A 16,424-nucleotide genomic window follows, 5' to 3' on the forward strand; every position below is an offset into this window, starting at 1 on the left:
TAATTTGGTATCGCAATTTAGAGAAATCGCAGTTTCTGATTTCTGTTAGCTGAGTTTTACGTAATACGGAAGAGTAATGAGTCTGATTGAAAAATTTAATGTCATCTACGATGTTACCATTTCGGTTCGGACTGAGATTAACACTTTAATTTATCGGTTCGTAATAACTTTTGGGATTTATTGATTTGTTTCTTTGTTTGTGCTAAGTGATTGCCTTTGATTTTAAATACACACCTACTGTTTTGGGAATTTGTTAAATCTAGAAACCCAGTGAAGTGGTTTACGTATAGGTAAAGCAATCAGAGGTCATAGACAGCAACAAAGTTCATCAACACACTCCCCAGCCAAAGCTTCCCATCTTTTTCTTCAACTTCACTCACCGATCTCACAAACTTCCCTTCACTATCTTCCAAAACCTGCATAAGCTTCCCTTCAGGGCTATACTTAACCACCAATCCGTGCGGCCGCAACCCGATCTGGAACGAGTAGTGTGTCCTTGCAGTGATTGGGAGTCTTAGTATGAACATCCTCAGCTTAGGGTATCTTGCCATTAAGTATGAGTAGTAGTTGCGCTTGCAATGAAGCGCCACCCAAAATTCACCTTTTTGGTTTGTCCTTACGTTATCAGGATGCCCTGGTAATACCGCAAACACATCTGTCGTTCCAGCTTTCTCCCCTTTTAACCAGTATCTTCTTAGTCTGCATTACATAAACACAAAAAGACGATTCTTAGATGTAATGGCTCCGATAGTCTTTAGAGGCTTCAATGTCACACAAACAGATATTGTCAATTCTCATTAAACAATCAGTAGTGAGGCCTACCCTGCTCCTTTTTTCTACTAGTAAAGCAACTGATTCAACATCAAGATTTCAAAGAAACATCAAGATTTCTAAATAGTGAGGCAACTAATTTAGGATAAGCCCATCATCAATCATTGGTGACAACATCAAAGAATTGGAAACAGAACTACTAGAACTACTACTCACTCACTCACCTTCCAACATCTCCTTCGCAGAAAAGAAAGAAAGAACCATCTTTGCTGATAGACACACCATTGGGAAACTGAACATTTGGGACTAGAACAACAGCTTTCTTAGCTATTGGATCATACTTGAGAACTCTCCCACTGTTGTCTCCAGAGAAGACGAGCTGCAAGAAGTTCCTGAAAAGAGAATCACACTTGGAAAAAAATCAGAACTTGCAGAGATAAAAAAAAAACAATCAGCAACATTCTACAAGTGAGATTCAAAATCAAGAGAACACAGACCTCCTCTGGTAATTGATGCTGCTATCAGTAAAGTAAACAGATCCATCATCATCAATGTCAAGATCATTAGTAAAACCCAATGGCACACCCTCAGCTTCAGTTACAAGCGGCATTGCTAAGCCACCTTCAGGACCTACTTTCAAAAGTCCCATATACGCATCAGCGATGTACAAATCTCCGCTTCTCTTATCGAAACGAAGACCCAAAGGACGTCCACAGATATGTTCGTTCCTCAAGTAACTCAAAGCAGAAGGCTTCGGATCACAAATCACCGATCGATTACTCGAAGTGTAAGCGAAATCAATCCATTCGTCACCGTTCCAAAATAGAACCCTACCGTCAGCAACACCTGTGTACGGACCACGTCCGAGAGGATCAAACGCGACGCTCTCGGGACCTTGTACTTGGTTTAAAAACAGAATCTTTGATTTCTGAAGTGAGTTCTGTGAATCTCTCTCCCATTGAACTTCATCGGGACGTGGGGAGATAACCTCGTGAGAGACGAAATTTGGGAAATCGGAGATGGCGCAGTGGTCGAAAGGGTCGATGCTGCAGTAGAGCGCGAGGGAGAGGGTGAGAGAGAGAAGAGTGATGGTTCTAGGAGATAAGAACATAGCCATGATTGTGGCCTTGTTGAGGTATAGAGAAATTTAGGGTTTAAAAGGGAAAGATGAAGAAGAAGAAGGGTAGGTGGATCCATTGGTGGTTGAGCAATGCCAAGAGAGCTCTCACAGTACTACTGTACGTGGTACGCTACAAGCCTACAAAGCTTTAATGGTAAACAAAGACAAAGACAAGTGGTACCGTTTTAAAATTTTACCGATCACAAAAGGTTTACTAAAAAAAATTATTAAAGATTTATTCTCAGCTTTTTTTATACAATTTTCGTGTAAAGCTCTGCACTATTTTCTAATCGCTTACTGTTCCAACTTACAGTTTTTTTGTAGAGCTTTAGATACATTACAATCGTACCTTTTATTAGGAAAAATTAGACTAAGAGCATCTGCAACAATCCCTAAAAAAACTTCAAATTTTTAAGGGATTTAAATTGAGAAAAATGTTACTAAAATCCTCAAGTTAGCATTTTCGTTGATTTAAATCACAAGTCTTCATTTGTTGAAAAAAATCATCACTCTTTTCTTGACTTCTAATTAAATCATGAAGTCTTGTTGACTTTGCCGTTTGAAGCACAACGCCAACTGGCCAGACAGAGATATTAAACGGGGTTAATTATGCGTTAACGAGATCCGTTAGTTGGTAAAATGATATCGTTTTCTTCTTTAATTACATCCCCAAATCGAACCCGATTATCAATTCCTCCCAAAATCCCCAAATCACAAACCCTAATTTGTGATTCCTCTTTTCTTCTTTGATTGGATGATCTTCTTCGAATTCAACTGATGACTCCGACAAAGAAGCTTTCAATGCGTCATCCCAAACAGAATATGCTTGATAAAGCTGGAGAATCGTCTGCTCACGAGTGTACACCTGCTCTACAAACACACTTCGATGGCACTTCACGGTCAAACGAAGCTACCACCGATGTTTCTGAGCTATAACTCATCTGTTGAACTCGAAGAAGAAGAGAGAAATCGAAGAAGAAAAGAGATTATTGATTGGGGTTTGAAATTTAGGGAAAATGAGAATCGATTAGGGTTTGTGATTTGAGGAAAATGAGAATCGATTTCTCAATTTGGGGGTCTTAGGGTGTTATAAACTGCGTCGTTTTGCTATTACCGGATCTCGTTAACAGACAATTAACCCCGTCTAATTTTTCCGTTTAGCCACTTAACGTTGTGCGTCAAAAGGCCAGTTCAACAAGAGTTTGCGAATTACTTGAAAGTCAACAAAAGATTAGTGTTTTTATATCATGTAATTTTATTTTATGTTTTAAAAAATTATATATTAGTTTATGTTATCATATAACATTTTGTATTTACTAATATTATTTGATATATTTTTTTAATTGTATGTTTTATATTCGTACTAGGAGTATCACACATATAAATCAGTCGTACACACAACAAAAAGATAAATCTGATAAATACAAAGTAACAAAAAATTAATTTAGCTGTAGTACAATGATAAATCAGCCATATAATATTTTGTAAACTGCAAAAAAAGTCATTTGATAATCTCATGAATTTCCAATGATGTTGCCTTCATGCCATGTCCCTGTAAAAATGAGACCAATAGCATCAGAGTATGACAGGGGAACCAAAAAAGTAATGTGTGTGAGAAACCACCTTTTTCAGAGCCTTTGTTGGCCACTGGGAGAGTATATTTTTGTTTGTCTAACCACACGTCCGAATCGCGATTTATAGGGTGGTGGGATGGAAATGCTGGCAGAAGGTTCATCACCTTGAAAAATCAGTTGTTGAAGTTCTTCAACCAATCCGTCTGATTGATCACCTCGATCTTCGTCTAGTGTCTCATCCACATCCAATGCGTCTACGCTAAGATGGTTGGTTGGAGCCTCTACATAGTCACCAACCTCAACTTCGTTCAGCGACTGCGTCTACGTCTCATCCACATCTGCATAGTCTGTGTATTCGTCAGCGGCTGTGTCTGACCGATTATGCACTTAGGCAGTGGGTTGGAGCCTCGAGCCTATGGGAAACACAAGCCTCAAGCTCAGGCGAAGCATATTCACCAATCTCAACTTCCTGTTCTTCTTGGTTCTGAGAAATGAATTCTTGTGCAAGTGCATAACCTCTCTTCCAATCTAACTCAGAAACTATGTAACCTCTCCTCAAAAAGTGCATAAGATCATCATCATCTACTTCTTCATTGAAATCAATAAGAACATTGATTACCTTAACATCTTGTTCTTCATTACTCCAGATTTGAGAATAAGTAGAGTGATTAGTAGATATATACCTCGCACAAATAGGAAAACAATCTCATGCATTACCTGATCGAACAAAAGCATCTTCTAATGTTGGCATAGTAGCCAACATCCATAGTTGCAAAGCCATTGGAAACCCTTTAAGATCTCGCATCTTCGGTGAAGTCTATAAACAATGTTAAATCTCTTTTGATGCTAGATCTTAAAAGGTTTCCAATGGCTTTGAATCTATGGATGTTGGCTTCTATGGAAACATTAGAAGATGCTTTTGTTCGATCCAGTAATGCATGAGATTGTTTTCTTGTTTGTGCGAGGTATATATCTACTAATAACCTTACTCATTCTCAAATCTGGAGTAGCGAAGAAGAAGATGTTAAGGTAATCAGTGATCCTAGTGATTTCAATGAAGAATAAGAAGATGATTATGAACTTATGCACTTGTTGAAGAGAGATTACGTAGTTTCTGAGTTATATTGGAAGATAGGTTATGCACTTGCTTAAGAATTCATTTCTCAGCACCAAGAAGATCAAGAAGTTGAAATTGGTGACTATGCTTTGCCTGGGCTCGAGGCTTGCGTTTCGCCTAGGCTCGAGGCTCCAACCCACCACCTCAGCGCCTTAGTGCATGATCGGTCTGAAGCAGACGCTGACGCTGACGCAGATTATACAGATGTGGATGAGACGCAGACACAAACGCAAACGATGAATGAAGTTGAGATTGGTGACTATGTTGAGTCTCCAACCTACCATCTCAGCGCAGACGCATTGGATGTGGATGAGACACTGCACAAAGATCGAGGTTATCAATCAGACGGATTGGTTGAAGAACTTCAACAACTGATTTTTCAAGATGATGAACCTTCCGCCAACACTTCCATCCCACCACCCTATAAATCACGATTTGGACGTGTGGTTAGACAAACAAAAAGATACGCTCACAGTGGCCGACAAAGGCTCTGAACAAAGTGGTTTCTCACACACATTAATTTTTTGGTTCTCCTGTCATACTCTGACGCTATAGGTCTTATTTTTTCACGGACATGGCATGCAGACAACAACATTGGAATCTCATGAGATTATCAGGTGACTTTTTTTGCAGTTTACAAAACATTATGTGACTTATTTGTCATTGTACTACGGCTGAATTATGTTATTGTTACCGTGTATTTATCAGATTTATCTTTATGTTGTGTGTACGGATGATTTATGTGTGTGATACTCCTAGTTTACCATTGGAACTTTATTTTATGTTTTGAGATGCATAATATGTTGTATGGATAAAAACCGTTGGAGATTGGTTCAGTTTAAAAGGGTTTTTTTGTAAAGATTATAAACCTTTGAAAAATCTTATGAAAAGTATTTTTTACATGATTGTAAAACCTTGTAAAAACATAATCCGCAATTCATGTCTACCGTCTTCATTGTGAAACTCTTGTAAAAACAAAATATGTTTTTTGAAAACCTTGTAAAATCTTTTAAAGGGTTTTAAAAGGTTTTAAAAGATTTTTATAAAGATTGTAAAACCTTTTAAAAGCCTTGTAAAACCTTTTTAAAAGTATTTATGGAGATTGTAAAACCTTGTAAAATCTTTTAAAAGGTTTTCGTAAAGATTATAAAACGTTTGAAAAACCTTGTAATATATATTAAAAAGATCTTATAAAGATTGTAAACCCTTTTAAAAACTTTGTAAAATCTTTTAAAAAGTATTTATAAAGATTATAAAACCTTGTAAAATCTTTTTAAAAGTTTTTATAAACATTATAAAACCTTGTAAAACCTTTTAAAAAGTATTTATAAGGATTATAAAACCTTTTAAAAACTTTGTAAATCTATACTAAATAAAAGTAGAAGCTATAAGCTCCTAAAGTCGTCCATCTAAGACTTAAAACAACAAATATGGATTAAACATCTCACTAATTAAATTTTTAAACGACCAATCTAGATCAAACAACTCAATATTTTATATTTTTTGAAATTATGTTAATTTCTATATGAAAATACTTATAAATAGTTGAAAAAAAAATACTTATAAATAATTGTATGTACAACGTCCCACACAAATAATTGTATGATACTTGATTTATCAAGCGTCCAAATTTTTAAAATTTAAAATACCTCCATAGATAGTTTAAAATATTATAAACTGTAAAAAGTCCCACGCGATGTGTGGGTAATTGTAATAAATTATACAATATTTTATAACTAATATATATTGAAATATAATTAGTTACTTTTAAGTAAAACATAATAAATTATACTACATTTTATAACTAATATATATATTGAAATATATTTAGTTATTTTAAATAAATTTAGTAATAATTATCATAAATATTGTAATTATCAATATTCAAATTATTTACTATTTATTCTATCACTGAATAATATGGTAAAAACTTCATAAGTATTTCGCATAAATAAACATTGAAGAAAAGAAATATGAATTCAGTTGACCAAAAAAGTATCGAAATTCGTATTGATGTATTAAAGTAGGTAATTAAGTAAATGTGAAGTAACCTTCGTGCACTGGCCACTGATAAGTCCAATTGTAGAACACTCCATCACACCAAGGATCGAGTCTTGCTTCCTACGAATGTAGGGATTTGGCTATTGGGCCGACGAGTTGTGGTCCAATGGTTGACAAAAAAAAACTTACAACTTTGATACACATATACAATTACTAAATAAATAGCATTATAGACTGGCTAAAAATTCAATAAAGTTAAAATATTTGATCTAATTAAAAAAAATTGTGAGTTTAGTTTTTTTTAAGATCAAACAAATAAATTTTAAATCAACATAAGTTCCACGAGTGATATCGGTGAAATATATTTTGTATAAGCCCGTCATTCATCAGAATTTGTAGGCTATATACTATCATCATCCATGTAATTTCTTTCCAGATTACCTTATTTGCCCACAAAGGCATCATGAGAAATTATGATTGTCACAACAAAACTTAGTAAGCAAAATATAATGTAAATTATTCATGTTAAGTAAAAGATAAACACTCAGCTTACGTTCTTGATGGAGACGATGAACTTATCAAATTATAATGATCAATACAATGACGTGAATTCACATATTTAGTAGACCTTCTTCTCACTCTCACCATAGTTTACTATTTTGTACATAAGTTTTTTTTTCCTTTGTGAAGAGCAAAAGTACATTAAGATTTTTCTAGATTTACAGAGATCAAACATTTTAAACTTAGCAAAAGAAACCAAGTGTATACATATATGAGTAATGTATGTATATTAAAATTCTAAACTAATAGAAAAGACAAAAAGAAGTAACCACACATCAAAATAAAAGGTGATAGTGACTTGAAGCATAACCAACTTGAAAAAATCATATGTATCTAATAAACATTTGGTTTTATGTTTATCATTTAGTTGAATATTCAAAGAGTAATATGAATTTTAGAAACTTAATAAAATAGGCATGCTAAACACCATTTGACAACTTCAAACTAACAACTAAGAGATCCATTCGAGGAACACGTGGACTAGTTGACGTAATCAGCCTCCAAATATTGAAGAAGACGTAGAAACTGAAGGTAAAGAAAATAGACATACCTTATGTAACATGAGCTTAGACATTCTTAATCTAACATTTTCTATGGAAAACCCACATTTTACATATTCATCTCTGTATATGCTCCGAATTTTATATTAAATTATAAAATTTCGTATTTCAAAATTTATAAAATTATGTGAGGTGTAGAATATGATGTTTAATGAAGACTTTGCCTTGATACTTATAGAAAAAATTGTTTTTGCTTTAAAATTGTTTATGCAAGAATACTTAAGTAATAACATGAAAGGTATTCAGTTTTTTTTTGTTCAAACTTCATGGGACTTATGGTTACATTTCTAATAATAAATATGCCATAAATTTTGATTATGTTTTTTCTATCTTTATTGTAAAACATAAATTGTATGGCAATTAATACATTAAAGTATTTTGTGGGTATTACATTCTAAAGAATTAATACACAATAAGTTATTATTATGATTATTATTTATTCTTAAAATTAATTAATAATTAATACAAAAATGGTACCGACTGAATACAATCATACATCATGGATCTTCAAAATTCATCTTATGACAATTATATTTTGATGTCTTCAAATTATTTTACTTATCTACTAAATAAATTGATCACACCAAAAATGACAATTTTGCAAAAGATAAAAATATCATATTTTATTTCTTTAAATTATTTTAAAATAAAATGAATTGATAATATGACGTAAAAAATTGTGAACTAAATATTGGAAAATATTTAAAAACAAATAAATATTATAATTTTTCATATTTTTCATATCTTCATATCTTGATATTATTTTAGAATGAAATTAATTGATCTTATTTTAAAATAAAATGTATTGATAATATGGCATAAAAATTGTGAACTAAATATTGGAAAATATTTTACAATATTGATAATATTGGTAACTATATAAAATATTGATAAATGATACCTCATTAGAAAATATATAATTACTAAATTGGTATTGAAAAATGATAGGTTATTTTTTACTATAAAAGTATAATTAAATCTTATGAAAAATAATAGATTTAAAATTTAGAAGAATTACACATGTCAAAGAATAGAGTGCAAACTTGTCAGCTTATTAGAGCATGAGTTTGAAAAAACTTTACTTTATTAATATAAGACATGAAAGTCTTATCACTATAACTAATTATTAGTAATATTATGGACTAGAATGTAAATATAAAAAAAAATTAAAAATGAATTTGAGAATGTACCATTGGAATAAGTGACTCTCAAACCTTTATTTTGAAGGTTTATTCCCCTTAAAATGAAGGTGATTGTTGGAGGAGATGCTCTAACAGATTTGTATTTATGCGTAGCCACCAAGTGTATATCCATTTGAATTCGTATAATGACGCAATGACGACATTAGCTTAAATCATTAGACTATGGTTCTGTTTGACAACGCGACAACCATCACTAGACTATGGCTCTGACTGGAGAAGTGTGGAGCAGATTTAGACTACGGGAGATTCAAAGGCAATGTCTATCGAAGTAGTAATACGAACAATTTTGTAAAGGAAAATAAGACATTGCAAAAAGAAAAGAATCAGTTAAATAGATGTAACTTAATCTTCCTTGGTCGAGGGCCAAAAAAACTGACACACAAGAACTAAACAACAATTTAGAACATAACCCACAAAAGGGCTTTGTTCAAAAGCAATTTATCTCTATTCCTCTACTCTAATTTGAATATGGTTAATGAAATAATCAGACACCAATTTTGTAAAAATTAAATGAATCCCCCCCCCCCCCCCCCCCCCGCACTTTTGCTCTTCTTTGTCTCTTACTGTCCTGTAAAATAAGTCTCACCACATAGCTGCTCATCTTGATCTTGATCTTGTAGTGAAACGAGAATCAAGCTAATGATGTTTTAAATAAGCCTTCCCCTTACAGAGTGGCAAAACTGCAAATACCTCTTTCTTGTCTTTTCCGCTTCAGGTTCTTTTTAGTCTACAAGGCGTTTATAGAACAGAACGTAAGCAGCTGAGGTCTTGATCTTTTCTTGACTGATTGGGTGGACATGGCTATCATCAAAGTCATACCATCGATCACCTCCATGCTGCAAAAGAAGATGAAATTGAATGTAACTACCATCCTTATTAGGTCAACAACTATAACTCTATGAATCTGGATACCAGCAGTTTTAAGTTTAACCATAATCTATCCCGGTTTGTGACATCTAGATTATGGGTAACTCAACTTCTTACAATTTTCTAATACTATCTTAATCTACAAGAGTTCCACAGTTTTGCAACACAAACACTTAAAATAGATGAACGGCTGAGACAAGAGATATATAAGACGATAATTACAAATGTCTTTTCACTTACGTGAACATATGCAGTGTAATGACCACCTCCCATGCTCCCGTAGTGATTGCTAATCGCATACAGCATGTAGCGATAAGTTGTCTGACCATTCTTGTAGGAGATGTAGGTCGATAGATCAAGATCATCGAGCGGGAAGTCCACATACGCCTCAAGCTTGTTCTTCATAAACCGGCTATAAGAAAATCTCTTCAGGTGAATAACCAGGATCTCTGGCAACCTCCAGAGATCTAACTTTTTAATGGCTTGCCGGTGCTCTTTGCAGCCAGGACAATACCTATAACAATTTGACTCATGTCAGCTACCAGCAATCAGACGAATAGTAAAGAGCAAGTCAGGCGCACAAAAAGATTGACAAAACTTGAGATAAATCTAAAGATGATGACGATGTGAGGAACATATAGCATAATACAATGCTACAGGCCTACAAAAATTTCAAGACAACAAAACAAATCACATGACTTAATTCTCATTCAATTTTCAATTGCCTATGAGCGCGATTGTCAAAAGATAATCGAAAAGCTGAGTATATATATGAGAAATGGTTTTGATCCTCAACTCACCACATGTCATCAGGACCAAGAGGCTCCTCCGTCAAGAATGCTTCAAGGCACTTGTAAAGCGAAACGGTTTCTTGGGGTCTCTTAGTTCCAAATTTGCAAACCTCAGGTAAGGAGCTCAGAAGACAAGTATCATAAACGTCAAGCTCTTTTACTGGCCAACGTGCAAGCACATTCACCCGCTTGGATTTATTTATAGGCTTTTCTTTCAATACTTCAGATTCTATTAAGTTTCCTCTGTCGTCAGTTAGGTAAAGCCTCAACACAGGATCTGGAAGAGATTCAGCAGTTTCCTTCACGTCAATGGAATTTATATCCTCAGTTGTAGTACCAACGGTATCTGCTTTATCAGTGGCTTCTTCTTCAGTTGGAATTTCATGATTCTCTGTGAAGAGTTCAGTAGGCATCTTAAATGAAGTAAGCAGCTTCAGGTACAGGTTCTCGACATCAGATCCATTCTCGACATCACAAAGCCTAGAGACCAAAGGGATCCCAAATGCCTTCAAAGTTGGGCTAGATTTCCCAGATATAAACTGCCTGAAAAACATTGAAACGGTTAAATATTTGGTACCCACTAGATATAAATTTCATGCATGACACTTCTGAACAGTGGTTAAACTGCACTACCATTTATTGGTTGAGAAATAGCACGATAAAGATACATTAGATAAAGAAAAGAGGTATAGGTATTGACGTGAAGAAGTAATGATTTTTACTTTCATGTTGTTGCCAACATAAGCAAATAGATAATGTTTACAACCACCCGCCAAGGAAAATGGGGCTAGGGGAAATTGTCATTGATATGAACCTAATTAGCATTTGAGTACTACTGTGTTATGCAAACTTACTCTTCCAGCTTCTGATGCATATACACAATCAAAGGAGAATTGTTTGCATCTTTCTTTAACCGGTACACGACAAGTTTGTCACCATCTCTGATCAAGGTTAATGAATCAGTAGGCTCCTCCAGGAAGCGAAGAATCCGATTATTGTACACCTATACAAGTGAGAAGATCATATGAAGAGAAATTCCACTGTATATGTTACCCAATTGTCCACTTAAGCACAATATAGCATATACATTGTAGAATTATACCTCAGTAACCAGTAAAGTCTCATCCTCTGGTAAAGAGCAGGCAGTGACAAGAGCCTTATGAAGATCTTCGAATTTTCCAAACTTAGGAACGTTGACAGTCAATGGAATAGGCAGACTACTCCCATCGGCACTCATGACTGTTAAATCCATCGTTCGCATTGATGTGCATGGCAAAGGTAGCGATAGGTACATGAACGGATCAAACATAACAGAAACCTTTTTGCAAATAGGACAAACTAATGTTGATTTGTATTGGCCCTGCAACCAGAAATGCATATAAATGTATTAGTGATCGACAATATTAGGATATTTTCTTGGCATGGTCAGATGGTTAAAGTGCAAAGAGCATCATATCAAACGAAAGCAACTCTCAAAACAAAAAGTGTACATAGAGTATTCTACAGGGCAATATCTCCTTAAATCAACGAAAATATTATGTGCGCGGAACTGAAATCAAGAAGATAAAATTGCACTTAGATCAAAATGATACGTAGAACCCCAAATTGGATACCAGAATACTAGACAGCTTGAGCCATCCAACATTTTTTGACTAAACTAAAGTTTCCTAATGTGCAACCCAATCCTTCGAGTGGTTGTCAGCAGAGGTATATAAACAATTTAGGAACCTGAAGATATTTACTTGGCACACATCAACAATTATCGAATCATTGCGAGCCACATGATTTCGCCAATATTCATCAGCCACTTCTGCGTCTGGACGGCCATCCCCATCTTTTGCTTCCACGTAAGGCTTGTTCCTTACACGGTTTAAGTCCTCGTGGAGTCCATCAAGCAAGAAAGCTAGAAGTTCCTGCAACCAAATCAAGAAACCTCAAAACATGAATGGAATATCCCAATATGCAGTCTTTAATGCTGAGAGACAGGTAGAAACATCAGGAACGCTCACTTAATTCAGATTCTATAAACTGAAGTGTTTTTCCTGACCTGCGAATCATGCTGATTAAAGCCACTAAACTGAGGAGCAAAGCGAGCAAGTTTTCCTTTGAATGTCCTTGGGGCCACTGTTGATGCACCTGGCGCCCACAGACTCCTCAACAAATCACCAAAAGCTAAGGCGATCTCACCCTGCCAGAAGAAAATTTGATCGGTGAGGCTAACCAAGAATATATCAATTAGCCACAGCAGATAATATGTATTTATACAGCAAGACACAATTTGGCATACTTTCATTCCCAATGGGTTGTCAAGATTTATTTCTTTACTATACTCTCCAAGAAAGAAGTCGACAAGCTTCGGTGTGTGAGCCAAGCATTGAAGGGAACTGTTCATGAAACAAGTATTTCCTAGATTCTGCAAGCCTGTCAACCCCAAAGTCCCAGCTTCTCCAGCTTTTGCCAAAAAGCTCAAAGAATTACTCCGTCCAAATCTAAACACTGTGCCACCATTAATGCCATTGGTTTGCTGTGTGGAACCATCTTCCTTTTTTGATTCCTTCAATTTGATGGAGTCTGATAATCCATAAATCTGAAGCTCTAGGAGCATCTGTTGGACGAAAAGTAATGATGAATAAGAATGGCATCAAAGAAATAAGTTTAAAGAAAAGGAAAAAATGGAAGGCAAGTCTGAACAAGCATTTCATTGTAACATATTATGATGCAATTCGCGCATTCACTAAAAAAAGCATTACACTTACTTCCTGATCTGCTTGTTGTTGACAATCTTTGGAAGTGTTCACATCACTTTCAAAAAACAAGGTTGTTTGGCCAGAAATGTCCCAAATGCGCAACTACAGAATCAAAAGCAGCCGTATCATTTGTAATTTGCATGAAATGAATATTGCATGTACCATATAATATGCATAAACTGACATGCATATCATGTAGTAGGTAAAAGTCATGCATGGAACACTTTACCTGCTCAGAATGCAGGCTGAATATCTTGCATGCTCTTCTGAAGCATTCAACTGAATTGTCCTGCATGAGGGAAAACATAAGATTTGGAACCAGAAACAACAACTGAGAAGCTAAGCAAATTTTTTACAGGTAAGAAGATCAAGAAACTAAGTTGTTTCTAATATGGTTCAAGCAGAATCTTCATTGGAATCTGAAGTTTTAAGTATAGGAGTATATTCTGTAGATGATAACAATGGTATTGAATTAGTGAAACGAGTAGAAGAACTGTACAAGACATCTTGGCCCACTGTAAAACAAGACGTTTCAGGATGGATAGCAATATTCTAGCAGGAAATTTTAATATCCATAATAGTTTCAACAATTTCCTTCTAAGTTTCATGTATACAAGAGTGGCAGAACTACAGACCTACAGTTCTAAAATGTTTTGTCTGGTACGGAATTTTTATTTTGAAACATTAGTTCTAAGGAAACCAGGTCCCAGTGAAAAAGAATCCAGTTTAGGTTCCTAATCATCTTCTTAAAAGAAAATTCGACCACTCAACTTCTATGTATTAAGAAAATGTGGCACCATCAAGGCACTTGATCAGGCAAAATAAAAAAGGCTGTAAGTTTAAAGACACCTTTTTGCAAATTTTAACCGCCAATGAATTGGTTTCCTGCACAACGGAGAGCCTGAGTTGTACTGGATAAACATCACCTCTGTCAACTCCTCCAGCCGAGAAACTTTTTACGCCTCTCTCAGTATTTTTATCATCATGATGCCTAGGAACAAAGATTAGGGAAATCATCCTCACTTTTTAGAAGGAAATAATATATAGAAATCCCAAATATATATACAAAGGGTACGCAACTATATTGCAATAATAGAATAGGTACCACGATTAGAATCCTGCATTATAAGAATAACCTTATTTAACTTTATACTTTCTCCTACCATGATTAAACTTTATACTTATTTTCTCACACATCGTAATACAAACTTCTAATATAGGATAAACTGACAAGATGTCCAAAATATAGGCAGAGTCTAGTTAGGCGTCACATGTCCCAAAAAGTTTCTATTCAACCTCAGCCTGTTCTTCAAAAACTTGACCTCCAACGAATGAACAGATACAGTAAATAAGAACAATTCCATAGAAGAATCAGCTGATCGGATATTGAGATAGAAAATTTCTAGTTCAATTGGATGTAACACTAAAATGACAAGGATAGTGACAGTTTTGCCCACATTATTTTAGTAAGAAGGATCAGATATGAACAGAGAAAACAACACTTACCATTTTAGTGCCTGAAGCCACATATCACTTGAGACTAAAGCAAAGTCCCTGCCTGAGACGCTTGCTTCACCCGTTTCACCATTCTGTAACGCATCTCCTTCTCTCCTCAGATCGAACAAAATATCGGAGTTAAAGATGTTATTTATCAACTTCATAGGGCCTCCATAAGAGGACCCAGTTGTTGCTGTATACAAGATCTCTCTTTTTTCAACTAATTCAGAAGGCATTGAATCTTGGGCATCTTTCCACCACCTGAAAATTAAAGTTTTAATAACGCCTTGCTTAACTGAATGATATCCAAATAACATTGGAGAGTACTTATATAATTCTGAAATGAATGAGAATCGTATTTTGTAAACCTTTGATTGACTCCCATTTTAGTCTATCATTAGCTCAACTATCAATCAACTATCAACAAACAGACCAAGACACTCAGTACCTATTTTTAATCAATACTGAAACCTAACAAAATCTGATTGTTGAGCACTACATACAAAACAAAATCAAAGCAAATCTCGCCACACATAGTGAATCCAAATCACATTCATTTGATTCTTCCGGAGTAACATCGCAAAAATAAGCTCAAACAAGAATCAGGTAAACAAAATCCAATCCTATGCATCCGAAATAAAAGAAGGATCCATAAGTTTTAAAAATCCCTAGATCAATCAAATCAAATTACTAAACAAACTCCCACAAGATTCAAATCCAAACCCCATTCGAATCAAAACTCACTCTCGATGCGGTTCAGATTCGCCGAATATTCCCCCATCAAAAGTAACCGACATGAAGAAAAGAAAACGATACGATAGAGCTAGAGAGAGAGAGAGAGAGAGAGAGAGATACCTCAAGGGGACGAAGTAGACTCTCTGCTCGCCATTGAACGAATCGATCCGCTGAGTTGAATCGGGGGATTCCTCGGACGACGTCCCGTTCATTGTTCCTCCTCCACACAGGGTTGTCAAATGAGAGAAAACTTTTTTTTCAGACAATCAGCAGCATCTACAACCTACACACCAGCCAAGCCAGGGCCAAAAAAAAAAAAGGAGAGATTTGGCCCAGAGAATTTTTTTTTTCTTTTTTTTTTTTAGGAAGTATTGTTGTCCCTTGTGAAGATGATATAGAAAGGAGGGAAATTTATATGTTAATTAATATTATTGTCACAATTTGTTTTTTTTTGTTGTAATAATCACTTTTTTGTCAATAATATTATTATTATTTATTTTTTTTTTTTTTGACAACAAGAAAACAAGATTGACTCAAACAAGCCAATACGAAGAAACATTGTTTACATAGGTAACTAAATGCGGAACTGTGCGAACTCGTCGCGCTAAATTATCCGCTTTACCATTCTGAGATCGAGGGACGTAGACTAAGGAAAAAGAAGCAAACTCCTCTTTATCCGTCTGTATGTCCTCCAAATAAGATGTAAAAGCTGGCCACTCAGAGGGCAAAGACACCATCTTCACTAAGTCGGAGCAGTCGGTGATAAAGACTACAGATTGGTTATATGCCCCAATCATGCAGTGCATAGCCCAGACAAGGGTTTCAATCTCGGCATGAAGAGGGGAGAGACTACGACGAAGGTTGGCAACTCCCATAGTAGG

At 35.1% G+C, this 16,424-nt stretch overlaps 2 protein-coding genes across 3 annotated transcripts; both read right to left on the reverse strand.

Moving 5' to 3' along the window:
• Nucleotides 1-149: 149 nt before the first annotated feature.
• Nucleotides 150-2,057, reverse strand: LOC104706491 (protein STRICTOSIDINE SYNTHASE-LIKE 3). Its single transcript, XM_010422689.3, has 3 exons — nucleotides 1,269-2,057; nucleotides 996-1,163; nucleotides 150-699 (listed from the first exon to the last, which is right to left on the reverse strand). The coding sequence occupies exons 1-3, from the start codon at nucleotides 1,886-1,888 to the stop codon at nucleotides 300-302; spliced, it is 1,188 nt and encodes a 395-aa protein (XP_010420991.2). The 5' UTR covers nucleotides 1,889-2,057; the 3' UTR covers nucleotides 150-299.
• A 7,155-nt stretch (nucleotides 2,058-9,212) lies between these two features.
• LOC104706492 (ubiquitin carboxyl-terminal hydrolase 8) lies at nucleotides 9,213-15,979 on the reverse strand. 2 transcript variants are annotated; one of them, XR_015564207.1, is made up of 13 exons: nucleotides 15,664-15,928; nucleotides 14,818-15,069; nucleotides 14,161-14,302; nucleotides 13,541-13,600; nucleotides 13,321-13,413; nucleotides 12,852-13,169; nucleotides 12,612-12,752; nucleotides 12,293-12,477; nucleotides 11,667-11,924; nucleotides 11,419-11,567; nucleotides 10,574-11,107; nucleotides 10,014-10,287; nucleotides 9,213-9,742 (listed from the first exon to the last, which is right to left on the reverse strand). XR_015564207.1 is itself a non-coding variant. In XM_087462523.1 (13 exons), exons 1-13 carry the CDS (start codon nucleotides 15,753-15,755, stop codon nucleotides 9,629-9,631), a joined length of 2,598 nt encoding a protein of 865 aa, XP_087318649.1. In that variant the 5' UTR covers nucleotides 15,756-15,979; the 3' UTR covers nucleotides 9,213-9,628. The 2 variants fall into 2 exon arrangements, 1 of the variants encoding a protein (XP_087318649.1); XM_087462523.1 differs by having other exon boundaries at nucleotides 12,307-12,477; nucleotides 15,664-15,979.
• Nucleotides 15,980-16,424: the final 445 nt, after the last annotated feature.

Source organism: Camelina sativa, chromosome 8 (assembly GCF_030686135.1).
Source record: "Camelina sativa cultivar CO46 ecotype springtype chromosome 8, ASM3068613v1".
NCBI lineage: Eukaryota > Viridiplantae > Streptophyta > Magnoliopsida > Brassicales > Brassicaceae > Camelina > Camelina sativa.

Excerpts from the sequence above, each read along its gene's own strand:
- LOC104706491 (XM_010422689.3), bottom strand. The coding sequence starts at position 1,888 with ATGGCTATGTTCTTATCTCCTAGAACCATCACTCTTCTCTCTCTCACC. Across the intron at positions 1,164-1,268 it reads AGCATCAATTACCAGAGGAG|GAACTTCTTGCAGCTCGTCT; the intron begins GTCTGTGTTCTC and ends TTCTCTTTTCAG. Across the intron at positions 700-995 it reads TGCGAAGGAGATGTTGGAAG|ACTAAGAAGATACTGGTTAA; the intron begins GTGAGTGAGTGA and ends TATGTAATGCAG.
- LOC104706492 (XM_087462523.1), bottom strand. The coding sequence starts at position 15,755 with ATGAACGGGACGTCGTCCGAGGAATCCCCCGATTCAACTCAGCGGATC. Across the intron at positions 11,568-11,666 it reads AGACTTTACTGGTTACTGAG|GTGTACAATAATCGGATTCT; the intron begins GTATAATTCTAC and ends TCACTTGTATAG. Across the intron at positions 10,288-10,573 it reads CTTGGTCCTGATGACATGTG|GTATTGTCCTGGCTGCAAAG; the intron begins GTGAGTTGAGGA and ends AAATTGTTATAG.